The sequence below is a fragment of the Ictidomys tridecemlineatus genome, chromosome 15, assembly GCF_052094955.1.
Source record: "Ictidomys tridecemlineatus isolate mIctTri1 chromosome 15, mIctTri1.hap1, whole genome shotgun sequence".
Lineage (NCBI taxonomy): Eukaryota > Metazoa > Chordata > Mammalia > Rodentia > Sciuridae > Ictidomys > Ictidomys tridecemlineatus.
Genome location: NC_135491.1, coordinates 7,150,447 through 7,174,227, shown reverse-complemented (window position 1 = coordinate 7,174,227; position 23,781 = coordinate 7,150,447). Strand labels below are relative to the sequence as shown.

The following is a 23,781-nucleotide window of genomic DNA, read 5'->3' as shown; positions in this document are numbered from 1 at the left end:
AATGAAACCCTAAACTTAGCAAGACCCCATCTCAAAATAAAAATAAAAAGGGCTGGTGATGTGGCTCAGTGGCTAAGCATCCCTGGGTTCAATCCCTGGTATAATAATGATGATGATGATGATGATGATAATAATAGGGCTGGGGCTGGGGCTCAGTGGTAGAGTGCTTGCAGGTGTGAGGCACTGGGTTTGATCCTCAGCACCACATAAAAACAAAATAAAAGTATAATGTCCATCTACAACTAAAAATATATATAAAATTAAAAATAATAACAATTAACAATAATAATAATGCATAAGGGGCTGGGGTTGTGGCTCAGTGGTAGAGCGCTCACCTAGCAAGTGCAAGGCGCTGGGTTCGATCCTCAGCACCACATAAAAATAAATAGATAAAGTTACTGTGTCCAACTACAATTGAAAAAAATAATTTAAAAAATAATCATAATACAGCTAGGCATGGTGGTGCACACCTGTAATTACAGCGGCTGGGGAGGCTGAGGCAGGAGGATTGTGAGTTCAAAGCCAACCTCAACAAAAGCAAGGCACTAAGCAGCTCAGTGAAACCCTGCCTCTAAATAAAATTCAAAATAGGGCTGGGGATGTGGCTCAGTGATCAAGGGCCCCTGAGTTCAATCCCCAGTACCAAAATAATAATAATAATAATAATAATGCATAAATAAAAATTATAAAGGAAAATACTATTAACCTGTCAAACTATTAACAAACCAAATGCCCCGACAGCGGCTGGCTCTAAATGCTCACCTGAGTGTCTTAATGACTGTGTTTACCCTCTAAGGCATGCCAGAGTCACCTGGCAGGAGGGATGGTAGTGACCACCAGGATGGCTGTAGCCACATCCAGATGAATCCCTCCTGGTGTGAGGTAGTGTCCAACTTCTTTTTGTTGTTGTTGTTACTGGGGATTGAACTCAGGGGCACTCAACCACTACTTTGTATTTTATTTAGAGACAGGGTCTCATTGAGTTGCTTAGAACCTCACTTTTGCTGAGGCTGGCTTTGAACTCACAATCCTCCTGCCTCAGCCTCCCCTGTGGGGATTATAGGCATGTACCACTGTGCCGGCTCCAACTTCATTCCTTTTTTTTAACTTTATTTAGGTATTTATTTATTTACTAATGTTGTGCTGAGGATCGAACCCAGTGCCTCACCAGTGCTAGGCAAGCGCTCTACCACTGAGCCCCAGCCCCAGCCCCAGCTTCACTCTGAAGTTTGCTGTGGGGTTCTGCTGTGGGGTTTTCCCAAAGGCCCAGGATTTCTTAAATACCACCTGAAGGCAATCTTCCCAAACATTCCTGGAGATGATCGTACATTTTTATGGTGGCATAAAGGTGTTTTTAACCACTGACACACTGCAAACTGCTGAAACTGTGTTTGGACTGTAAAACTGCCTTTCCCGTCTCTATATTCTGAGACTTTGTGCCAACACTTGGCCTCCACATAGCACCACAGGCACCCCGCAGCGGCTTCTGACCCCAGCACCGGCTGTGGTTGCACGATTTAGTTGAGATTTCCTTATCTGATTTATTTAAACCATTGGTTTTTCTTTCCCTCAATTTAAAAATATTTTTTGAAGTTTTTAATTGTAGCAAAACCACATAACAGGAAATTTACAATCTTAACCATTTTTAAGCGTACAATTTAATAGTGTTAACTTTATTCACATTGCTGTCATTCAATGTTATCTTACTCCCATTTTTTTCTCCTAACATAGAAGGTATGCATAGATATTATCTTTTTTTTGTGGCACTGAAAATATATTGTCCTTTTTATTATAACGATTGATATTTTAAGGTACTGGATGTTCCTACATAAAATAAGTGGTGTTTTTTCTTGACCACTTCATTACCTTTGAACTGACAGTGTTCGCAGTTAAACTACTTCAGATTTCTTTGATTCATTATAAATTGTTGTTTCTTTTTGGAAATCAATAAAAATACTTATGTCTAAAAGGCATGACTGCTAAACATGATTAGTGACACTGAGACAACTACTGAAAAATAGTTTTTTGAGGGGGAGAGACAGTGCTGGGGATCAGATCAAGGGCCTCATAGGGCCTCCTGAACACTGGCCAAGCTGGTGCATGCCTGTAGTCCCAGGCACCAGGTAGATTGTGGCAGAACGGCGAGTTTGAGGCCAGCTAGGGCAATTTAGCAAGACCTTATTTCAAAATTTAATTTTAAAACATTTTTAAAAAAATAAGACTGGGGACGCAGCTTTGTGTTAAAGTGCCCCATGTTCAATCCCAGTACCAAAAAAGAGAAAGAGAAAGAAAAAGAGATGGAAGGAGGGAGGGAGGGAGGCTGGGCACGTGCCGTCTGTAATCCCCATGACTTGGGAAGTTGAGGCTAGGGGATTGCAAGTTCAAAGACAGCCTCAGCAACTTAGCAAGGCCTTGTCTCTAAATAAAAAATAAAAGGGCTGGGGATGTGACTTAGTGGTTAAGTGCTGCTGGGTTTAATTCCCAGCACAAAAAAATAAAATGGAGCGATTGCCTAGCACTGGTGAGGCACTGGGTTCGATCCTCAGCACCATATAAAAATAAAAAAGGAAAAAGAAAAAGAAAAGGCTGGGAATGTGGCTCAGTGTTTAAGAGCCCCTGGGTTTAATATCTACTATGGAAAAAAAAAAAAAAACTCATGTCCCATTAGGCAATGTAAGAGGGGTATCTGAAATTTGAATGTGTGTACCCCGATAATTCTTCACTCTAAGAATCACATTTACGGGGCTGGGGATGTGGCTCAAGCGGTAGCGCGCTCGCCTGGCATGCGTGCGACCCGGGTTCGATCCTCAGCACCACATACCAACAAAGATGTTGTGTCCGCCGAGAACTAAAAAATAAATATTAAAAATTCTCTCTCTCTCTCTCTCTCCTCTCTCACTCTCTCTTTAAAAAAAAAAAAAGAATCACATTTACAATGCAAATTGAACAAATGAAGCAATAATGCCAAGCAAACACTCAACCTTCCCAGAATGTCCATCTCACACAGAAAAAACCTGGACCCTTTTTAAATGTCTGCAAATGCAAAACAAGAAACAATGTTCCTTTGAGAAGAACTGCTGCAGTCTCAGATCTGCGTGTAATCTATTATTTAACCCACACATGAGCTTGCTGTATGCCAGGCAGGGCTCACAGACAGTAGTTCTCAAACATTTTGGTCCTGAGACCCCCTGATACTCTTAAAAATATTGAGAAGCCTTGAGAGCTTCAGTTTATGTAGATGACATCTACCGATGTTTACTAAGTTCAAAGCTAAAACCAAAATTAAGAAAATATTTACTCATTAATTAATAACCTAGGGCATGTTCACATTTCCCTACCTAATCAATCTTTTTTTGGTACCAGGGATTGTACTCAGGGTCACTCGACCACAGAGCCACATCCCCAGCCCTATTTTGAATTTTATTTAGAGACAGGGTCTCACTGAGTTGCTAAGTGCCTTGCTAGGTTGCTGAGGCTGGCCTTCAACTCTCGATCTTCCTGCTTCTCAGCCTCCTGAGCTGCTGGGATTACACACACATACACACACACACACACACACACACACACACACACACACACGCCTGGCCCCTGCACCCAGCTCTTAATCTTAGTTGCTGTTGCAAGTCAGTGATCTTTAAAACTGATCTTTCAAAACACTGCTGTCCCTCTCGATCCTCAGTGTCCCCAGGAGGGCCTCTGACCCTCTTCATCTCATAACGATGGCTACTTACCCTCTCCTGACAAACCTCTTCAGGTCTTTTAGTTTAAAACTCTGTCCTATAAACCAGGCGTGGTGGTACACATCTGTAATCCCAGCAATTTGGAAGGCTGAGGCAGGAGGATCGTGAGTTCAAAGCCAGCCTCAGCAATTTAGGGAGATACTTAGCAATTCACCGAGACTCTGTCTTTAAATAAAATACAAAATAGGACTGGGGATGTGGCTCAGTGATTAAGTGCCCCTGGGTTCAATCCCCAGTACCTCCACCCCCTGAAAAAAAAAAAAAAAAATCTGTCCTATATCTTCAGTTGGGCACCAGCTCAGGCCATAGAGAAATTCAAAAAAGCAAAGAGACTTTAGCAGCAAATCACCCCACAATCAAACTGCAAGTCACAAAGAACACATGACATGACAAAAGGGGCTTAAGCAGGTTTGATTTTTTTGAAAACAAAACAAAGGAATCTAGAAACAGAGTTTTCATAGGAGGACTGGAAATTTCTCACCTTAGTGCTCTGCCATGTTCAGAGTGAGGGCAGCTACGCTCCATGGGCACAAAATGGCTGCAACAGTTCCAACTATCAATAGTCAAAGGAGGGAGGGGCCAGGTATGGTGGCCCATGCCTGTAATCCCAAGGGCTTGGGAGGCTATACAAGAGGATCCTAAATTCAAGGCCAGCCTCATTTATTTAGAGAGGTCCTGAGCAATTTAGTGAGCAATTTAGCAAGACGTTGCCTCAAAATTAAAAAAAAAAAAGAAAAAGAAAAAGAAAAAAAGGAAAAAAAAAGGGCTACGGATGTGACTCTCTGGTTAAGTGCTGCTGGGTTCAATCCCCAGTAACAAAAAAAAAAAAAAAAAAAAAAAGATGGAAGGAAGAAGAGCCAGCACTTGCAGATTCTCTTATCAAAAGAAGAAAGCTTCTAGGGCCTCCAGATTTCCCCTTGGGTCCTGAGGCCCATTAACTGCCCTTGAGCAATGGCTGGCAGAGGGAGTGAGAGGCTGTAACTGTGGGACAGCAGCTGCCCTAGAAGTTGGAGCTCCAGCTGCAGGGCTGCTGGCCAGGCCACAGACCACACGTGCCAAGTAGTCCCACAGAGTCACCCTCCAGCAATGTGGATCAAAGAGAAAGTGGGGTGCCTAAGGTCACGTGGTTCTGAGTACAGATCGGCAGCGGGATAGCCTGGTTCCGACTCTCCTTTCAGAACTCCACAGCAGTGACTGAAGTACGTGTGTGAGGTGGCCAGGGTGAGGGCAGAGTCACACAGGGGTAGAACAGGGACTGTGTGGATGATCTCCCTCCACAGCAGAGAGACAGCGCACGGCGGCATGCTCAGAATTGGCTGAGGGCACTGGGGACTCCTGAGCAGCAGGGACAGTCAGGGTGTAGAAATATCGCGGGGCCAGGAGGTCAGAGAAGAGGCTGGGACCAGGGTGCAGGAAGAACACAGGCTCGAGCCAGAGCCAGGGCCTAAGGTACAAAGAGGAAGGGACACGGCAGTTGGGGGCAGAAGGACTAGGGCTTGGGGACGGATGGGTTTTGAGAGGGCTACAGTCCTGATGGCTCTGGCCTAGTGACTGGGTGAACAATGGAGCTGTTGCCAAGCCAGGGAGGAAGGGGAGGCCCAGATGAGGACCAGAAGATGCTGCTCAGTATGGAAGTGGAAAGCATTCCCTAACTGGGGGAACCCTCACCTCACTGGAGCCTGGATTATTGAGTCCTTGAAATTAAAATGGGCTGAGGCAGGTGCAGTGGAATCCCAGCATGCCCTGTAATCCCAGCAACTGGGAGGCTGAGGCAGGAGGACCTCACCATCAAAGCCAGCCTCAGCAACTTAGCAAGGCCCCAAGCAACTTAGTGAGACCCTGTCTCAAAATCAAAAAGTAAAAAAGGAGGGCTGGGACTGTGGCTCAGTGATAGAGCATTTGCCCGCACATGTGAGGCACTGGGTTCCAGCCTCAGCACCACATAAAATAAATAAATAAATACAGATATTGTGTGTCCACCTACAACTAAAAAAAAAAAAAAAAAGTGAAAAAGGGCTGGGGATGTAGCTCAGTGTTCAAACGCTGCTGGGTTCAACCCTCAGTACAAGAATAAAAAGAAAATGGGCTGAGAAACAGTTTCCTGTTTTAAGACCCCAAGAATCCCAGAGCTGCGTCACTGAAGATGACACCCAATGTCTTGTTCTTTGGCATTTTATTTCAAAATTGCAGCAAGAACAGAGAGAAAAATAACCAACGGCAGCACCGGGTCCGGCCTGAGAACGGAAAGATGTGGAGCCGTGGCCAAGGCACTTCCCTGACCCCCGCGACACGCCGCAGCCAGGGGTACCTGATTCCTGGAGCCCAAGATGCGGAGCGAGGGTCCAAAATGCCTGGTTCTGGCCTGTGTGACTTTGGGAGTGTAGCGACCACGTGGGGGCGTCAGAGAGCCAGGCGTCGCCCCGGGCCTCCTCTTATTGCACTTCAGGAGAGTCAGCGGTCGGGAGGCGGGGCCGGGCTGGAAGCTGATCTGAAGGGGTCGGCGGCCCAGGTCACACTGGGAGCATCCACTTGTGGGCTTTTGTTCCATACTGAAGGGCAACGGAGGAGCATGAGGGGGAGCCGCACTGCAACTCCCAGCAGGCCCTGGGGCGTCCCAAGCAGAGTGCCTTTGGAATTGTACCCTGAAACCTCATGGGAAATGTAGTCCACCTCCCAGGAGGCCCACCAACAATCCGGGGAGGGAAAATCAAGGCTTAAAGGAGAAGTAGCTGCAAAGAGAGGAGTTACTGAAGACCCAGAAAGGATTTTGGAAAAGTCGTTTTCAACTTAGAAAGCCTGGTAGAGCCAGAAGAGTAGTCCCAAGTCCTCAGGAAAGGCAGCCAGGAAACCCAGCAGTTCTAGGTAGAGAGCCAAGGAAAGGAGCCCAGAGGTTCTCGGAAAGCTCTCTTGGCTCGGAAGAACAGAAATGCTCCAGAGGCTTATGGGAGGAAGCATTCTTGGGCCAGAGAGGGGGCCAAGGGCCAGAAGCTCAGAAGAAGAAAACTTAGGCCAGAGGGAAAGCCTAGGGCTCCAGGGAATCTCAGGAGGCAGAATCCTGTGGCTAGAGGGCAGGCCTTGGTCCCACAAGCTCCTGGAAAGGGGAGTTCTCCCACCAGGAGACCCAGGGGCCACAGGGACTCATGGGAAGGGGGCTTCTCACACCACAGTGTTACCCTGGGGCTCCTGAAGCTTGCAGGACAGCGTTACTCAGCCCCAAGAGGTGGTGGTCCAGGCCACCTACGCAGCCAGGAGGCTTCTGATCCAGAGGCCGATAAGAGGTGGTACCGCTATCATTCCTGGCAGTGTTGAGGGGGAGGTGGGCTCCTAGTCCAGATGCTCAAGGGACATGAACTTCTCTGGGGAACAAACATTTAGCCCGTTTCCCCAGTGAGTCCAACCCACCTGAATTGCCTTCAGCTCCTTCTGGAAGCGGAGGATAAGCTCAGGCCCATTTTCCATGGTGGGAATGTGGAGGTGCTGGGGAGGAAGGTGCCATGAGCACTAGGCTCCCCCTTCTCTCCCACCCCCAGCGTGGTTGCACCTCACCTTGTCTTTATACAGAATTCGATGCACAGGGCAGACCTGGCAAGCGGTGCCTGAGCCAAAGACTTCCCGAACCCGGCCCTCCTCCAGCGCCCGCAGCAACTCCTTCATGGTGATCTTGCGCTCCACCACCCGGAACTCACCCTGCGGGCAAGGGCAGAGACACAGGAGTCCACAGAGGATTCCCTGCTGCAGGGTGGTGAGAAAGAGGCCCAAGGAGGGTGACAGCCCCAGAGTGAAGGGATCGAGACATGACATGTTACCCCAGCCCCAACACACAGGGACCCGTCACAGGTACGCCACTCGCCCTCACCCAGGTCTGAGCCAGGTCCAGCAGACTCTGTCTGACTACTCCAGGCAGGATGATGCCATCCAGTGGGGGGGTCACCAGTTCTAGCACTAGGACAGGTGTGAGGGACAGGGCATTACCACAACCTTCCAGCACTGCCCATCCTCCTAGGAGCCTCCCCCTCTCCCAGAATCCCTGGCCCTTGCAACCTGCTAGGGATTCCATCCAGGGTTGGCTGGGTCATGGTGGGCTCACCCCCGTCCTCGTGGGTCCAGTAGATGAAGATGTTCATGGTGCCCACCTCAGTGAGCTGGTGGTCAGGCCCGTACAGCCAGAGGACCTGCTCGCAGCCCTTCTTTTGTGCCTCCTGTTGCAGTAACACGGTGGGCCCGTAATTCCTGGTGGAAGGCCGCCTGGTCGGGCTGGGTAGGGGACGCCCATCCTTCCCCCACCGTGGCCCTGGAAGAGTGTTGCCATCCAGGGCTGACCCTGCTCCTCCCCAGTCCACAGTGCCCCCCCAGCACACAATCCCCAGCCACTCCCTTGGTGTCCAGACCTGGGCTGCGTCTGCCCGTTCCTGCCTCTTCCTGTTCTCCAGATCACAAGTGCACGGCCGTCTGCTCTGCTGGGACCACCTTCCTCACCCTTCACCAAATCCCCAAATGTCCTCCATAACCATTTCCCATGCGACACGCTACGAGAGGTATTTCCAGACCTCCATGTGGGGTTCTGGCCTTCTTTGGGCTTCCTCCCTGTGTTACCCTGTTTTAACACCTTTATCTGTTACTCAGACTGGGCCTCAACCTTCACCTAGTAGCCAGCCACTCCTGACTCCCCACTGCCCCGGGACACGATCCCAGCCCACGCCTGGTGTTCTGAGCCTTTCACAAAAACTCATCTTGTTTACTTCCCTGGACATTCACTGTGACCCGTCTATCCCTCCACCCCCACACATGTGGCCCCACAACTAGAAAACACCGACTACCTTTTGTTTTTGAGAAAGGGTCTCCCTCTGTTGCCCTGGCTGGTCGCAAATCCTTGACTCGAGTGATCCTCCTGCCTCAGCCTCCTGAGCAGCTGGGACTATGTGCCCACAGTAGCACTGGCTTTGTTTACTACCTTTGAACCCAAGAAACATCCTTCCTCCTCATCTGTGAAGCTGATCATAGTGCCCTATGTCACCCCCATCAGAGCCCATGCGGCTCTGGACCCTGGAGTTTCCACCAGCCAGAAGCCCCAGAGGACAGGCTGGCTCTGACTCATCTGTGTCCCCAGCTTCAGCCAGCACAGGGCCTGGTCTAAGGAGACCTCATGAGATGTGTGTTGAAGGAACTCAAATGAACCCCCAGTGCCACTTTCTGTCCGATGTGACCAGTGACCATCCTCCACCTCACTCAGGAGACCCCAGCGACTCTCCCCTGCCCTGCTGAGCCAGGCTATTGGAGAAAGGATGACGCAGGAAGTCCACGTGACTATGGGAGCCAGGCTCGGGAAACACAGCCTAGACTGGGTGAGCAAGGGCAAGTGATCCCGGAGGAGAGACCAATGAGCCAGACGCGGATTCCTCTCCGGAGGTCTCCAGGGGAGCAGCCTGGCTTCCCCACCGACCTCCATGCAGGCCCTCCCATCTCTGAGTTCATCTGTCCATCTGTGCGATGCTCTCATCCTTGTCCCAACGTTTGCCATCAGCCCTGAGCCCCGCACACGGAGTGGACATCATATTCCAGTCCGTGGGCAGAGCTGCCCCAACATGTAAAACAGGACAGTGAAGAAAACTGACATCCAGAAACACCCCAAATTCGGGCACTGCACCCTGGCCTCTGGTCTCCAGTGCATGGTACATTCTAGGGGTGCAGGGGCTACTTACCCTCCCACCTTGTAGTCACCAACGCCACCCATCCAGGCCCGGATGAATGTGGGGTCGGCCAGGAGGGAGACAGGGGTCACCGAGTCTCCAGGAAAGTAGGAGCCCACAGGACAGAGGATGACAAACAGGAGGGCTTGACTGGCGCTGTTGACACCCAGCGAGTCCTGGGAGGGCAGAGGGGCAGCCTCAGGGGCAGGAGTCGTTCAGCCTCCTCTCTCAGACCAGGAGTCCAGGCCCAGCCCCTTTCCCTCCCCTAGCCCAGGGGTCCCCAGGAGTCCCCAGCACTGAGGGGGGCTCACCTCGGTACCTATGAGCACGGGCCGCACGTAGAGGCTGGTGCCGGTGCCCCCGGGAACCCAGGCCTTATCCACCTCGATGAGCCGACGGATGCACTCCAGCAGTTCCACCTTGTCAAAACTCTGGGCAGGCCCCACACGGGTCAGGAGGCCCGCAGCTCTGGCCCTCCCCGTCCCCCCACAGGCAGGCCAGGCTGCTCACCGGCAGGCAGAGGCGCAGGGCTGTGCGCAGCATGCGGTCCATGTTGAGCCAGGGCCGGAAGAGGCGCACCTGCTGGTCCTGGCCTCTGTACGCCTTCAAGCCCTCAAAGAGCTGTGGGGACAGGTGTGTGGAGGCTCAGAGCCCCTGGGGCATCACAGACAGAGGGACAGCAAGAGACTGAGAGACCAAGACACAAACACAGAGATGGAGTCAGAGATGGGGAGAGGCAGACAGACAGAGAGGCAGACAGACAGAGGTAGACTTAAGGTGGCAGTGGACTTCTGTGGATACTGCGGACCACAGGGAGCCAGAGACAACCGCCACAGGAGCCCCTCCAACTACTGCTCTATTTTTCAGGCATGATAAACCTGTGAAAGTTTGGAAAGAGGCCTGGTATTTTAGAGAAATACTGAAACATTTATGGATGAATAACCCACTGTCTGGGATTTGCTTCTCATCACAAAGTGGAAGACAGTGGAAGTCAGTCCAGCGGAGACAAGGTTCTGGGCCAACAGGAGCTAACAGATGAAGCATGTGCCTCCTGTTACCTACTTCTGTGTTTCGAATGTCGCATAAAAACTTTTTTTTAACTTAAAAAAAGTTGATCCCCACCCCCACCATGCTGCTCTCAGGAGAAAGCTCCCGTCCCCACCGTGGCCTCTGAGTCCTGGACCTGGCCTCTTCCTGCAGGCTCCTAGAATAACTCCTGCCCACTCTCCCCACAGGTGGCCACCTTGGCCTTCTCCTGCTCCCAGGGTCTGCAGTGGCTTGGTCCTCCCTCCCTTCACCCATGTCCTCCAGCTCATGTCATGGGGTTCAGCCCTAGGCACCTCCGAGGGCTGGGGTGGCTCAGCGTGGAGTGCTCGCCTACGGGTACAAGGCCGGGGTTCCATCCCCAGCACCAGTAAAAACAAAAACAGACGGCAAAACACAGCCAGGAAAAAGCAAGTATCATACCCTTCATGGTGTAGCCTCGCCCCCACGCACATCAGGGGCCTGGCCACTGCCCCTGGCTCCGTAGGGTGCCTGTTCAGTGTCCACCTAGGCTGAGAGAGCCCTAGGGCACCGGACATGTTCATCAGAGACCCCACAGCCCCTGGCATCCAGGACCCCACTTGGCACAGCGTGGGTTTTGTGGATTTAATTAATATGAATATGAAATGAATGAAGTAAAAATAGGCAGGATATTTTGGGGGGAAATACAACTAATAAGGGTCAAGAGGGGTGGGGATGGGGGGGAACAGTGGCCCGCGCCTGGAACCCCAGGCTCAGATAGGAAGATACAACGTTTGAGGCCAGACTTGGCAACTTAGTGAGAACCTATCTCAAAATAAAAAGTAACAAGAGCTGGGTTGTGGCTCAGTGGTAGAGCACCCCCAGGGTTCAATCCCCAGCACTGTAAGAAAAAACAGAGCTGTGGCTGGGAGCAGTGGTGTATGAGGGGGCTGACTCACAGTGGGACAGACGACCAAACACCCACAGAGGAACAAATGAAATTGAACCCCTGCCTCACACCAGACAAAATTCCAGAGAGTGCAATTTTGAATGAAAAAAAATGCATATTAAACCATAAAAGCTATAGAAGAAAACACAAGCTAACTGCTTTCTACCTTAAATTGGGGACGGTCTTTCTAAATTCGACAAATCACAAAGCCAAAAAATAAAAGAGTGATTATATTTGATTCCATTAAAAAAAAAAACACCTGGAATTTGGGGTATAGCTCAATGGTAGACTGCATGGTTAGCATGTGCAAGACTCTGAGTTCAATCCCCAGTACTGCAAAAATAAATAAATAACAGAATCTTTAAAACCACTTGGGAGACGGGAAAAGATCTAAAAGTTGGACAAGGTTTGTCTAAGGTTTGGGGAAACAGGCTTGGCTGGTGAGTGTAGAAACTGATACAAATTCGGTAAGCAGACAATGTGGCAATACTTTTCAAAATTATGACTGTATCTGCACTTTCACCCAATAGTTGTAGAAATTGAGTGGAGAGATACACCTGCACTTAGAGGAAGTGACAGGTGCACTCCGTTGTTTATTACAACTGTGTTTATAAGAGGACAAGGCTGGAAACAACCCAAGTGCCCCAAAATAGGGGACTGCCTAATGCAGAACATTGTTAGGATGGAATACTATGCTGCTGCTGCAAAAAACGGAAAGCTCCTTAGGGCTGCTATAGGAGAATTCCCACAGCTCTGCCCCAGTTCAGATCTCCACGCCTACTTATCCTCTCCTACCTGAATCATCGCCCAGCCTTGACCTCCTGGCCTCCAGTCTCAACTCCCGTCTACACAGCAAGAAGAAGGTCCTACTATACCCAGGTTGGGCCTGCACCTCCACTGCTCCATGGCTCCCAGAACCCCTGGACAAGGTCCAGTGCCTCAGTTCCTCCGGTGGCCTTGATAACACCCCTAGTGTCCTCTGACACACTCCAATCCCATAATTCCTCCCTATTATGCCAGGCCCTTCCTGTCTGGGCCTTGCATTGACTGGCCCCTTCCCACTGACTGGCCCCTTCCCCACTGACACCCTAAGCCTCCTAGGTTTTGCCAGGAAAGGCCCCACTTTCCTTCAAGCTAGGCTAGAGAGACCCTGGCCTCCCCCGCTGCCTCATCGCAGCCTAGGTAACACCAGGTTGTAACCAGGGTGCAGTTTCGAGTGAGGGAACCATGACCCCAGTGTGAAGTGCAGGAGGCCCCGGAAAGCTGGTGAGGAGTGAGTGGAAAAAAGCCTGTGGAAAGCAAACCCAGGGAGGTGGAGCTGGCAAGGGGCACAGCAAGGAGTGGATGCACACGGGACCAGGGACAGAGGTCAGCGGCCACGCCACCTGCAGGGAGTAGTGGAGGGCCGAGCAGGCTGGGTGCAGAGTGAGATTCTGGAAGGGCTGGATCCTGGGCTGGCCCCAGCCCTTCTTCCTGTTCCATTCCACCATCAGCATGTGGTCGGTGAACGTCTTCCCAAACACCAGGGAGTCGCTGGGGCTGGGCTTCTTTCGTGGCTCCTTCGTTATTTGCAGCTGCAAGTCTGCAGCCTGAGAAAAGATGGGACACCCAGGTGTCCAGGAATCTGGTCACAGGTGTCCAGCTGAAAAGCTATAATTCTCTTCATGAGCGCCTGCCCCAGTGGACTCTTGGGAAATGCAGTTTCATCTTTCCCCAGGCTGTTGTGCTACACCACTGCTACCCACCTGCACCTCCAGGCTGCAGAACTTTGGAGATGCCCAGATCCAGCTGCCAATCCCCTCCTCCCTCAGACTTAGGGGTCCAAGCCCCTGTCCCCCTCTCTGAGGCTCAAGAGTCCAGGCCCCAGCCTCCTCCCTCAGACCCTGGTGTTCTGGTCCCTCCTTTCACCTTGAAGTTGGTGGAGGCACATCCTCTGAGACCCCACAGGAGCCAAGGGACAGGGAGAAGTTTCCGGGACCAGATCTGGGACAGAAAGAGAAGTGAGGAAGGTGACGTGCCAGCAGTGGGAGAAAGCAAGGGTCCCAGTATTTCATTTGTCACTTCCTGCACCTAGGAGTACCCTCTGGCGTCCCTGTCACAGTCCCCGTGCATTCAAGCAGGGCATTTGGCTCTAGCCAAGTGCTCCCAGCGAGTCCTACTAGGGCCATCCCTAGAGGGAGCTGAATGGGCTCCAGGCCCCCTCCTCCACCCTGGGCAAAGTCAAAAGCAGGCGCCTCCCACCCCAGGAAACTTTGACCTCAGCCTAGGACCAGCTCAGACAAGGCGAGGACGAGGACGACGGAAGGTGTGCAGGTAAGCAGAGGCCTCCCAAGGGACCCAAGTCACAAGAGGAGTCAGGTGAGCAAGGGACCTATAGGCCCTGTTCCCTGAGAACTCAGGAATCCAGGCCCCCAGCCCTTGCCCTCAGAACCAGGAGTCTCAATGCTTATTACTTCTGGGTATTAGATCGAGATCACCTGAAGCGCCTGACTCCACACCATGGATGCCACCTCAGCAGTGACTCCAATGCCCTTCAGATCTCAGAGGCTGAGGGCCAGCACCAGGACCCTGGGGGCCACCCAAATCATCAACAGACCATGCTCAGGTGCACACTTCCCTCACGGACCTTGCCCTCGCCGAGGAGAGCAGGGCACAGTGGTCTGTTGGACTAGCAGGGTGGCCCACCCTGGGGATCTCCCACTCACAGTGCTTCTTTCCCCAACCCTGCAGGAAGACAGCTGGGCTGTAGGATTGAGGACACAGAGCAGCCTGCACTCTCCCTATGAGCCAGGAGAGCTGTCACCAACTGGCAAGAATGGATATGAATGGCAGGGATCACTGGCCAGCAGGTGAGTTATGGGGAGATAGGGTTATGGGATGCAGTGTCACAGACTCTGGGCAGTGAAGCCTGAGATGCGGCCTTGCTGGTGTAGGCCCAAGGGCCTCTGGAATGATCGCTGACTGCAGTGTGTGCCTCCCCTCCCCCACGTGGCCTCTGTGTGTAACATGGAGCCTGCCTGGCCCTGTGGCCAAGGCTCTGCACAGGAAAGGACAGGACAGCCACAGTATGGAGAGAGCAAACACACAGTACAGGACAGCCAGTACAAGGACAAGACAGCAGAGGAAGCCAGGACACATGAATAAAAGAGATTTAGAGAGGAAAGTGGAAGAATGAGAAAAAGAAACAGAAATGGAGAACAAACTGAAAAGAACAGGCATCCAGGCCGAGTTGCCAAAATGTGTCTATCACAGAAAAACCAAGATGAGAGACAGAGAGACAGAGGGAGAGGGAGAGGGAGAGCGGAACTCAGGCAAAGTAACAAAGCCTGGAGGAAACCAGGGAAGTGACTGAGAGCAGAATACAGAGAAGCCAAGAGGCAAGGTGAGGGAAAGGAGAGGAACAGACAAAAGTGAGACCTCGGAGCCTTGGGTGGCAGGAGAGCCGAGGGAGAGGGAGAGACACTGTCTCAGAGATGTTTGGAGGCAGGAGAAGCAGAAAAACAGAGCACACCCCCACAGGGCAGAGAAGGCTCGGGGCATGGTGTCAGAAACCTGTGACAGTGAGTAAAGCTACCTTCCTCCTCCTGGGCATTTCTCTAAGGTGAGGAGGGCGCCCTGCCATCCCAGACCCCAGCTATGGAGTGGAGCCTAGAGGAAATGCGCAAATGGACTTCTCTGACAGAGCCCAAGAGTTTCAGCATTAAACACCAGGAGTGTAAAGGATGGAGGCTGAGTTAAGAAAGAAGGGGGCCAGGGGTGGCGGGGCACTCCTGTAATCCCAGTGGCTCAGGAGGCTAAGGCAGGAGGATCCCAAGTTAAAAGACAGCCTCAGCAATTTAGCAAGGCCCTAAGCAACTTAGTGAGACCCCAACTCAAAATTTTAAAACGGGGTGGGGGGGGGGAACCCTGAGATATGGCTCAGTGGTTAACTGCCCCTGGATTCAACCCACAGTACCAAAACGAAATGAAGAAGAGGGGTAGGTGCACAAGAAAGGCTCTGTAATATGACTGAGCCTCCACCGTGTCCCCTATAGCACAGGACATCTGTCTTTGACAGAGCCCAAGAGTTTTATCATTAAACACCAGGAGTTTTCCTCTCATAGCCCCAAACTGTCCTTGTCACAGCTCAGGACTGACCCCATCACATCAAGAACTTGCCTTTGTAGCCCAGGACTCACTCTGCATCCCAGCCCAGGGCTGTCCTATAGACCATCCAAGACTCTACATCGGAACCCCAGATGGCTCCAGTCACTTCCCAGGACTTCCCCCTCCAGAACCAAGCAGTGTCTCAACACAGCTCAGGAATACCTGCCCTCCAAAGCCAAAATCTTCTTCCTCTGTATTCCAGGATTGTCCCTGTCAAGACCCAGTCGCTGTATCTTTCAGATCCAAGAATTATTCCCATGTCAGTCTAGGCCAGTCCCTGCAGGTCACTGTGCACTTCACACTCCAGGACCTCCCAGGGAGTCCCTGACTGTGCCCATCACAGGTTCAGCCCCAGACTGTCTCCATTATAGCTCAGGTTCAGCCCCAGACTGTCTCCATTACAGGACAAACCGTCTTCATTAGAAAGCAGGAATGTCCCATTAGAGTTTAGGACTCACCTACTATGGCAGTACTGTGCCATGATAGGACTCTCCACATCATGGCCCCAAACTACACCCACGAGACCCCAGCACTGTCCCACCATAGCTCAGCTGTGTCACCATCAGTGCCCAGGGTGCCCCTGTCATATCCCAGGCCTGTCCCACAGTATCTGCCCAACACTAACTATCCCTGTCACTAAGACCTGGGAAAAGTAAAAAAATCTGCCCTGCTATTCATCATCCCGGGATAAGAAACTTAGATAAAGTCAGGTGCAAAGTTAAGAGTAAACATTTCTCCCAAGGTTATGCTGCAGCTGTCAAGGGTTGTCGACCCAGTGGTTTCCTTCCTAAGAAATTCTGTTCTCTATAATCACAGGCTCTCGGAAACTTGGCCGTTTGACCTCGTATCATCGGTAAGAACCGACCGTCCTGTTCTTGCCCGGAGGACCTGTCACTTGGACAGGGAGAAGCTGCCTCCATCTCTAACCAGGTGCAGACTTCATATGAACCTTCCCCATCTGTCTTACCGACCTCGGCTCCGATTCCCCGCCGAGACCTGAGGCTGAGCTCAGTGCCTTCCTCCCGTCCCATCTCCTTAAGGTCCAGGGCCCCCATCCCCGCCGCGCCCCCCGCGGGCAGCTCCCTCCCGACTCCCCAAGACGTTATTCCAATCGCAACGGTTCCGCCCCACCCTGGTCCCGGGCCTCCCCAGGGCGGGCCCCTCCTCCACGTTCCCTGGCAACCCCCCATGTCCCCTCCCCACAATTACCTGCCCCCGACCCCCAGCCCTTTAAACCCTAGGGGTCCTGTCCAAAGGACCCCATTTCTTACGCACCCCGCCACGGAATCTCAGGGCCAGAGAAGCGGGGCTGAGCGGGCTGAGCGAGAAAGCTTGCGCGCCCATGATCCTCCCGGAAGTGCGCCCCACCCCCGGGTTCCCCAGACCCCCAGCTGACGTTGCGAACCCACCTGCCCCAGCGCGAGCGCGGCCATGATCAGTGCGGCGTGTAACTGCGCCCGCCCGGGGCGCGGCCCCAGAGAAAGTCGTTCCGGCCCCGCCCCACTTACGCCCCCTCCCGCAGGATGCCTGCCCGCGGGCCACCCCAATTGGGGCCAGGCCTCCCCAATTAGCGAGCCAGGCCCTGCTGCGGAGTACATGCGCTGTAGGAGGCAGGAACTGAAATGCACTCCTTCCTCATCCCCCCCCCCCGTTTTCATATGCCCAGTAATTTTTGAAAATGTATTTTCATAGAGTTTTTCCTGGAGAGCCGGCCAGGACAAGCATCCCGAGGTAAGAGAAGGCAAAAGCAAGGAGCAGAAAGCTCGGTTACGCGATCTCTTTGTGAAAAAGAAAAGCTCACTGTAAATGTCAGCGGAGGCATAAAGAAATGTGGCTTTTGGAAAAGGGCTCTGCTGAGTGGGACAGAGGAGGAGGAAGAAGGAGCTTCCCTCTGCACTCTGGAGACTTTCCTGTTTGAATATGGCTTTTTCTTAACGAGGAGAAAATATGGGTGTTCTTTGTAACTCTGAACTAAAAGCACACAGAGTTCGCCATGCCTCCTTCCAGTCCCTTTAATCAGTGAAGCCCGAAAAACTGCACACATGCCTACATCTCACTCATCAGTGAGCCTCAAAGAGGAGCCCCTGGCGCAGGGTGTCCTGGTTACACCCCTCCAGGAGCATCCCCCAGCCTCAGGCCTCCAGAGGCAGAGTTAGCCAATCGCAGTCCTTCAGGATCCCTCCGACCCCCCAGCAACTCAAACCCGAGGCAGTGACCCTCTTGACTCTGCTCCCCCATCACTGTGTGCCCCAAACTTTTCGTGATCAGTGGTCTCCTAAATCCCTGCATCCGCGTTACCCTAACACTGAAATCTCATCTCTGCTGTGTCCTCAAAACGCGGTCCCTAAGCCATGTACCTCCATAATATTGGGACACTTCCCCCCAAGTTGTACCCCCTCCCTCAATGGCACCAAATTCTGACCCTAGCCCCAGTCCCCCCAACCCCCACCTCAAACAGCTACTGGACAGAGGAACCAAATCACGGTCCCTCCCCTGCAGATGTTGCTGTTTTTCCTCTCTCCACCCCAGTCCTCCTCCCCCACCATCCAGCGCGGGGGCTGTAGGGTTGGCGCCCACAGGCCGCGCCCGGACCCCCACAGCCAATCAGCGACTGCCGCACACCCCCGCGGCGGCCAATCCGCAGCAGCTTTGCAGCCCCACCCCCGCACCTGCGGGGCGCAGCTGCTACTGGGCGCCGCGCCCCAAGAGACCTCCCTCAGCCAAAACTCGGGAGTCCTGGCCCTACCACCTTCTCCCTCTGACCCCGATGTCTCAACCCCGCTTCCTCTTCCCTCAGGAATTGTCGTGGTAGTCACTTTCCTGCTCCACAGGCCAGGAGGTCCAAACTACTTTCCCCAAGGGTCAAGAATAAAGAGGCCTTCTCCTTCTCCATTTTATATCCTAATTAGCGTTTAATTTACTCTCCCCGGGGTGACTTCTAATTAGCACCCAGGTGAAGCTGAACTGCTCTACCTGGCATTCGTGAGCCACTGGGGCACCTGCTTCAAGGCCCTCAGGGAACTGTCATCCCTCAGGGTGGAGGCAACTTGTGGGCTCAGTAACCCTGGTGTGCTCACATTTGTATAAAGGGCAGGAAGTACATATAACCATGTTCTCCTTCTGACTGCAGATTGCCTTTGGGGGACTGTAAGGGGTGATGCGGTGCATTCCCATGTGGGTTAAAGTCTGGGGGGTCTGGACCTGGGAGGTAGATGGGACAGGCTGGAGTTTGGGGTGGGAAATGCTGGGCAGGGAGGCTCGAGTGAAAATGTGGGCAATCAAGAAGGGCAAGTGGGGAGGTCCACAGGGGTGCCCGGAGCAGCCTTACGCCCATACCCCAGCTCTGCACCCCCAGTCACAAGGAGCTCAATGCCTGTGCAGAAGCTGGCTTCAGAAGCCAGGAATAGGGCTGCGGCCCCCACCTCAGCTGGCTGGCCCATGCGGCCCAGGGGCTGGGGAGAGAGGAGGAGAAAGGAGGTCAAGGGGAGCCCCCACCTGATGGCCACACCCCCAAGTTTCCTCCATTCCACCTGGATCTGGTCCTCAACTCCTACCTGGGCCAAGGTGCCCTCCTGGATTGTGGCCCTGGGGTCTGGTGTTAAGGCTGCCAGCTGTTCCCACAATGGGGTCCAGATGTTTCCTGGGGAGATACTGGGGGAAGGGAGAGAGGGGATCAGAGAAGTGTGTCCCAACTGCTGCCTCTTGGCTCACTCCCAGTCTTCCCAGTTCCCCCAGGAGACTCGCAGCCTACTGCTTGGGGCTCACCAGTTGACTCGGACGCCATATTGGCTCTCATCCAGGGCCAAGGCTTTGGTCATGGCCGTTACTGCCCCCTGTAGGAAAAGGCCAGGGAGAAAGTTCAGTCCCAGAAGTTGGGGCCCTTCTATCCACTCCTTCTAGCCGGGGGCATCAAGCAGGGGCATCAGAACAGCTTCCCCTCCTCATAGGCCTCTTAAAATGCCATTTCTTGAGAGAAAAGCGCCAAGAGCCATTGATCACAGGTTGTCGTGTCTCAGAGCTGAATGGGGGAGTTGGGTGGCAGGTGGTCCTGGCTGCTGCTCCTAAGATCCTGGGTTTACAGCTGAGGCTCCCAGAAAGTGGGGTGGGGGGCAAGGAAGGGGCAAGGGCTGGGGTACCTTCGTGGCCACATAGGGAACCGCCTGGGACTGGCCCATGGCCCCGACCAGACTGGAGATGTTGATGACGTTGCCTTGGGTCTTCCTCAGGTGGGGGAGAGCAAGCTGCGAAACGGGAGGCAGAATCAGCCCCCAGGTCTCTGGGTCTCCCCCCGTGTGCTGAAGGTGAGCCGTAGGAAAGCTGACCTCCGGCACCCTGGCCGTCTCCCCCGGGTTCCTAGTTGATCTTGGGGGCACTTTTCGGGCTTGGCCCTAGGGTCTCGGGTCTCAGCCCTGAGGAGATGCTCCTTGACTGGACGGGATTTCTCTTCTCTTTGTGTCTCTTCTGCTGGGTCTCTGCCTCCCTCCCTCTGGGTCTCTGTATGTTACACAACCCGCCATCCACATCAAATCAGGAAAATGGGAGACAGATTCAGAAGGCTGTAAGTTTTGCAAAAATGGAAGGCAGTGCTTTTATCCCTGGAGGGGAGACAGTTTCTCTGAATTCTATAGAGAGCTCTGTGGTCAGATGTGAAGTGGGAGACCTTCCTGAAATGTACCCCTTTCTGCCAACTCCCCCTGAGCAGCTAGCTCCCTGGAGGTCCTCCGCTCATCCTGGCACGTGTGAGTGTGGTGGGTTCTCTACGCATGACCTTGGATACATTCAAATTCCATCCTTCCTCTTGCCTGCCTTGGGCAGCTGAGCCAGCCAGCCAGGGCCTGTTCCTGCCTGTAAACATTCATGAACACAAGCCAGCACCCCCTGGGAAGCTCTCAGAATGGGAATCTAAATAAACTCCCTCTTGGTTCACCCCTCCAGCTCTTGCAAACCTCCACCATTTCTCAGTACTGTATCTTCAAATGCACCTTGCATATCTCAACCTCAGGGCCTTTGCACTTGCTGTTCTCTCTGCCTTACTAACCATCCCAGTTAGCCCAGGACTGAAGGGTTTCTGGGAACATGGGGTGTCCAGTCCACACTTTTCTTGGGGGGTGGGTGAGTACCAATAATTGAACCCAGGGGCTCTTTACCATTGAGCCATATTCCCAGCCCATTTTATTTTATTTTGAGACAGAGTTTCACTAAGTTGCTTAGGGCCTTGCTAAGTTGCTAAGGCTAGCCTTGAACTTGTGATCCTCCTGCCTCAGCCTCCTGAGCCTCTGGGATTTCAGGCATGCACTACTGGGCCCAGCCTCAGTCCACACTTTCAATGCTAAACTGGGGCAGTGGTGGGTCATCACACCGGCTCAGCTCCTTCAAACACTGTTCCAGTGCCACCTATCAGTGAGGCCTTTCCTGACCATCCTATTTAAAACTGGGACCTGCCAAGCCTGTTCCTGACATACTATGTTTTGGAAGGGAGGGAGGAAGGAAGGAAGGAAGGAAGGGAGGGAGGGAGGGAGGGAAAGAAGGACAGATCTGGTATATATCTGCTCTGTTCTCAGATCTTCTCACCACTTAGCTCATTTAACCCCAAAACTACCCTGCAAGATGGCACAGTTGCCCGGTGGGTGTAGTGGCACATGCCTGAAAGGTGGCACAGTTGCCTGGTACAGTGGCACACGCCTGTAATCCCGGTGACTTGGGAGGTTGAGGCAGAAGGATCGCAGGTTGGAGGCCAGCCTCAGCAATTTAATGAGGCCCTGTCTCAAATTTTTTTTTTTTTTAAGGTAGAGTGAGAGAGGAGAGAGAGAGAGAATTTTTAATATTTATTTTCTAGTTCTCGGCGGACACAACATCTTTGTTGGTATGTGGTGCTGAGGATCGAACCCGGGCCGCACGCATGCCAGGCCAGCGCGCTACCGCTTGAGCCACATCCCCAGCCCCAGAGCCACATCCCCAGCCCCCTGTCTCAAATTTAAAAAATAAATAAATAAATAAAGGCTGGCAATGGAACTCAGAGGTAAAGCGCCAAGCCCCATAAACAAAGGAGACTTTCTGACAACTCTATTGGAACCCTAATATAATTTGAACATGAATGATTTGCGTGGGCTTCGGGGAGGGGCATTCTCTGCCCTCCTGCTCAGGGAACCCCCTGCACCCTCTCCCCCTCAGGCCTTCGGCAGCCCCACCTAGAACCTGACCTGCTGTTAACTTCCTCCACACCCTCACCTTGCAAACAAGCACGGGACCCAGCCCATTACCTCCTCCCAACGCCGGGCACGCCCACAGCTGGTGCTCAGAGATATTTGTCCCACACTCGGGCTCTCCCCCCTCCACATTCCTTGGCCAGTGTCCTTCTCCCCAGGTCTCTCAGGGTCACTTGGTATCCCTAGGTAGCTACAGAGTTGCTGGCTTCCCCCTCCCTCCTGGTTCTCCTAAATGTTGTGGCAGGGACTGGGAGAAGCACCTTGCTGGTTTCTGCCAGCATCTTCTAGATCTGCCTCAGAGCCCTGTCTAGAGCTCCTGGTCCCCTCTCCTGGGCATCTACCTCAGTGTCTCCTGCATAAGAGTCTCCCCTTTGTCCCCCAATGCCTGCCCCCTCCATGGTACTTGCTTTCAGTTGTTGACGGACCTTTGTTTTATTCATTTATATGGGGTGCTGAGAATCGAACCCAGTACCTCGTAGGCACATGGTAGGCAAGCACTCTGCCACTGAGCCACAACCCCAGCCCCTTGTTTTGTTTTGGTTTTGGTCCTGGAGATTGAACCCGGGGTGCTTAACTACTGAGCATCACCCCCAGCCCTTTTTATATTTTTATATTCACTAAGTTGCTTAGAGCCTTGCTAAGTTACTGAGGCTGGTTTGAATTTACAATCCTCCTGCCTCAGCCTCCTGAGCCGCTAGGATTATAGGCATGGGCCACTGCGCCCAGCAGAACAGGGACCTTGAAGCCTACCGGGTCTCACTTGGACAAACGTGACTCTCTCCTGCTTTGGGTTTTCCTGCGTCACGCTTGGCCCTCTGATGTGTTCTTCATGCACGACCGAGCGAGGGCTGAGGGGCTGTTAGGAGTGATAATAAGCTCTCAGCGCTTCCTGGTACAAACACCTGCCATAGCTCCCTACTGCTCCCAGATGAAAGACCAGGTCCCACAGCATGGCCCGCAAGACTCTGCACGATTGTCCCGGCCCTGCCCCTTCTTGCCTCACTCCCCGTCGCTCCACGAAGCCCCTCAACAGCACCAGCCTATGTTCTCCCACTGCCAGGCCTTGGCACAACACCTGTCCTCACTCCTCCACCCTCTGGCCCAATTAATGGCACTCCCTCCTTCTTCATGGCATTGGACGCCCAGCCTGATCCCAGGACCAACCAGTTCCCTGACTCCCCTGCCCAGATCCTCACCCACCTCCTCCCACACTCCCGGTGTTTACATGGGGACGCCTGGCTGCCAGCGGTGACAGCACTTTGCTCCTGGTGCGACCACAGCACTGGAACTGTGTCTGGCCTGTAGGAGTCGGTGGGTCAACACAGGAGTTGGGTCATGGGAACCGCCCAGAGCCCAGCCCGGCCCCAGAGTCTACAGTGACACCTGGGTACTCACTGGCGGCCTCCTGGGGATCCACGTGGCCTCCCTGCTTCCCTGGCCACGTTTAATATCCCTAGTCCTGCCCGCCTTTCTTCCCAGCCCAGGGAATCACAACCTTGGGCTTATATCCATATCTCCCAGGGAGGCCGAGGACCGCAGATTCTGGTTCAAGGCGCCTCCCAACACCCATTCCCGGCCAGGGCCCCAGAATCCACATTTAAAGAGTCCCCAAGGGGGGGCTGGGTTTAAGGCTCAGCCATAGAGCGCTCACCTTGCACGTGGGTTCAACCCTAAATAAAGTAAAGGTAATGTGTCCAACTACAAATACAAAAAATAAATATAAAAAAAAAATAAAAGAGTCCCCAAGGGCCAGGCACAAGGCCCACGCCTGTGATCCCCGCTGCTCAGGAGGCTGGGGCAGAAGGATCCCAAGTTTGAGACAGGGCCTCAGAAACTTAGTGAGGTCCTGTCTCAAAAAATAAAGAATTGGAGGTGTGGATCAGGGCAGAGTGCCCCTTGGATCATTTGTCAGTGCTACAAAATAAGTAAGAAAGTAGAGTTTCCAAGGGACTTGGGTGGTGATGGTGATGGCAGCAACTTACAAGTGCTCACATATTTATTTTTTATTTTTTTTAGGCAATGGGGGTCGATCCCAGGAGTGCTCTCCA

The 23,781-nt window shown here is 52.8% G+C and overlaps 2 protein-coding genes and 1 long non-coding RNA gene across 11 annotated transcripts in view; 1 reads left to right on the top strand and 2 right to left on the bottom strand.

The window, feature by feature from the left end:
• Positions 1-5,896: 5,896 nt before the first annotated feature.
• Positions 5,897-17,095, bottom strand: Bcat2 (branched chain amino acid transaminase 2). Of its 2 annotated transcripts, none has more exons than XM_005336645.5 (11): positions 16,937-17,095; positions 13,290-13,364; positions 12,767-12,970; positions 9,938-10,048; positions 9,739-9,858; positions 9,440-9,603; positions 7,828-7,970; positions 7,597-7,682; positions 7,287-7,427; positions 7,143-7,217; positions 5,897-6,289 (listed from the first exon to the last, which is right to left on the bottom strand). In XM_005336645.5, exons 1-11 carry the CDS (start codon positions 16,958-16,960, stop codon positions 6,251-6,253), a joined length of 1,182 nt encoding a protein of 393 aa, XP_005336702.2. In that variant the 5' UTR covers positions 16,961-17,095; the 3' UTR covers positions 5,897-6,250. The 2 variants fall into 2 exon arrangements, with proteins under 2 accessions (XP_005336702.2, XP_077887814.1); XM_078031688.1 differs by lacking the exon at positions 16,937-17,095 and adding an exon at positions 16,803-16,917.
• On the top strand, positions 13,533-21,572 carry LOC120887891 (uncharacterized). 3 transcript variants are annotated; one of them, XR_013430638.1, is made up of 6 exons: positions 13,533-13,694; positions 13,848-13,986; positions 14,112-14,230; positions 16,344-16,457; positions 17,220-19,828; positions 21,364-21,572. It is a non-coding gene; the product is annotated as an uncharacterized LOC120887891 (long non-coding RNA). The 3 variants fall into 3 exon arrangements; XR_013430639.1 differs by having other exon boundaries at positions 13,642-13,739; XR_013430637.1 differs by lacking the exon at positions 13,848-13,986 and having other exon boundaries at positions 13,613-13,694.
• The window catches only part of Hsd17b14 (hydroxysteroid 17-beta dehydrogenase 14), an 11,818-nt gene continuing 6,456 nt past the window's right edge, over positions 18,420-23,781 (bottom strand). For 5 of the 6 annotated variants that reach the window (XM_040279191.2, XM_078031689.1, XM_078031690.1 and 2 more), the window contains 4 exons: positions 19,664-19,768; positions 19,293-19,360; positions 19,082-19,178; positions 18,420-18,979 (listed from right to left, as the gene is read on the bottom strand). In XM_040279191.2, coding sequence (XP_040135125.2) covers positions 18,806-18,979; positions 19,082-19,178; positions 19,293-19,360; positions 19,664-19,768 — 444 coding nt within the window. In that variant the 3' untranslated portion in view covers positions 18,420-18,805. The remainder of the gene's footprint in view (positions 18,980-19,081; positions 19,179-19,292; positions 19,361-19,663; positions 19,769-23,781) is intronic. The other variant, XM_040279192.2, reaches the window with a different exon arrangement.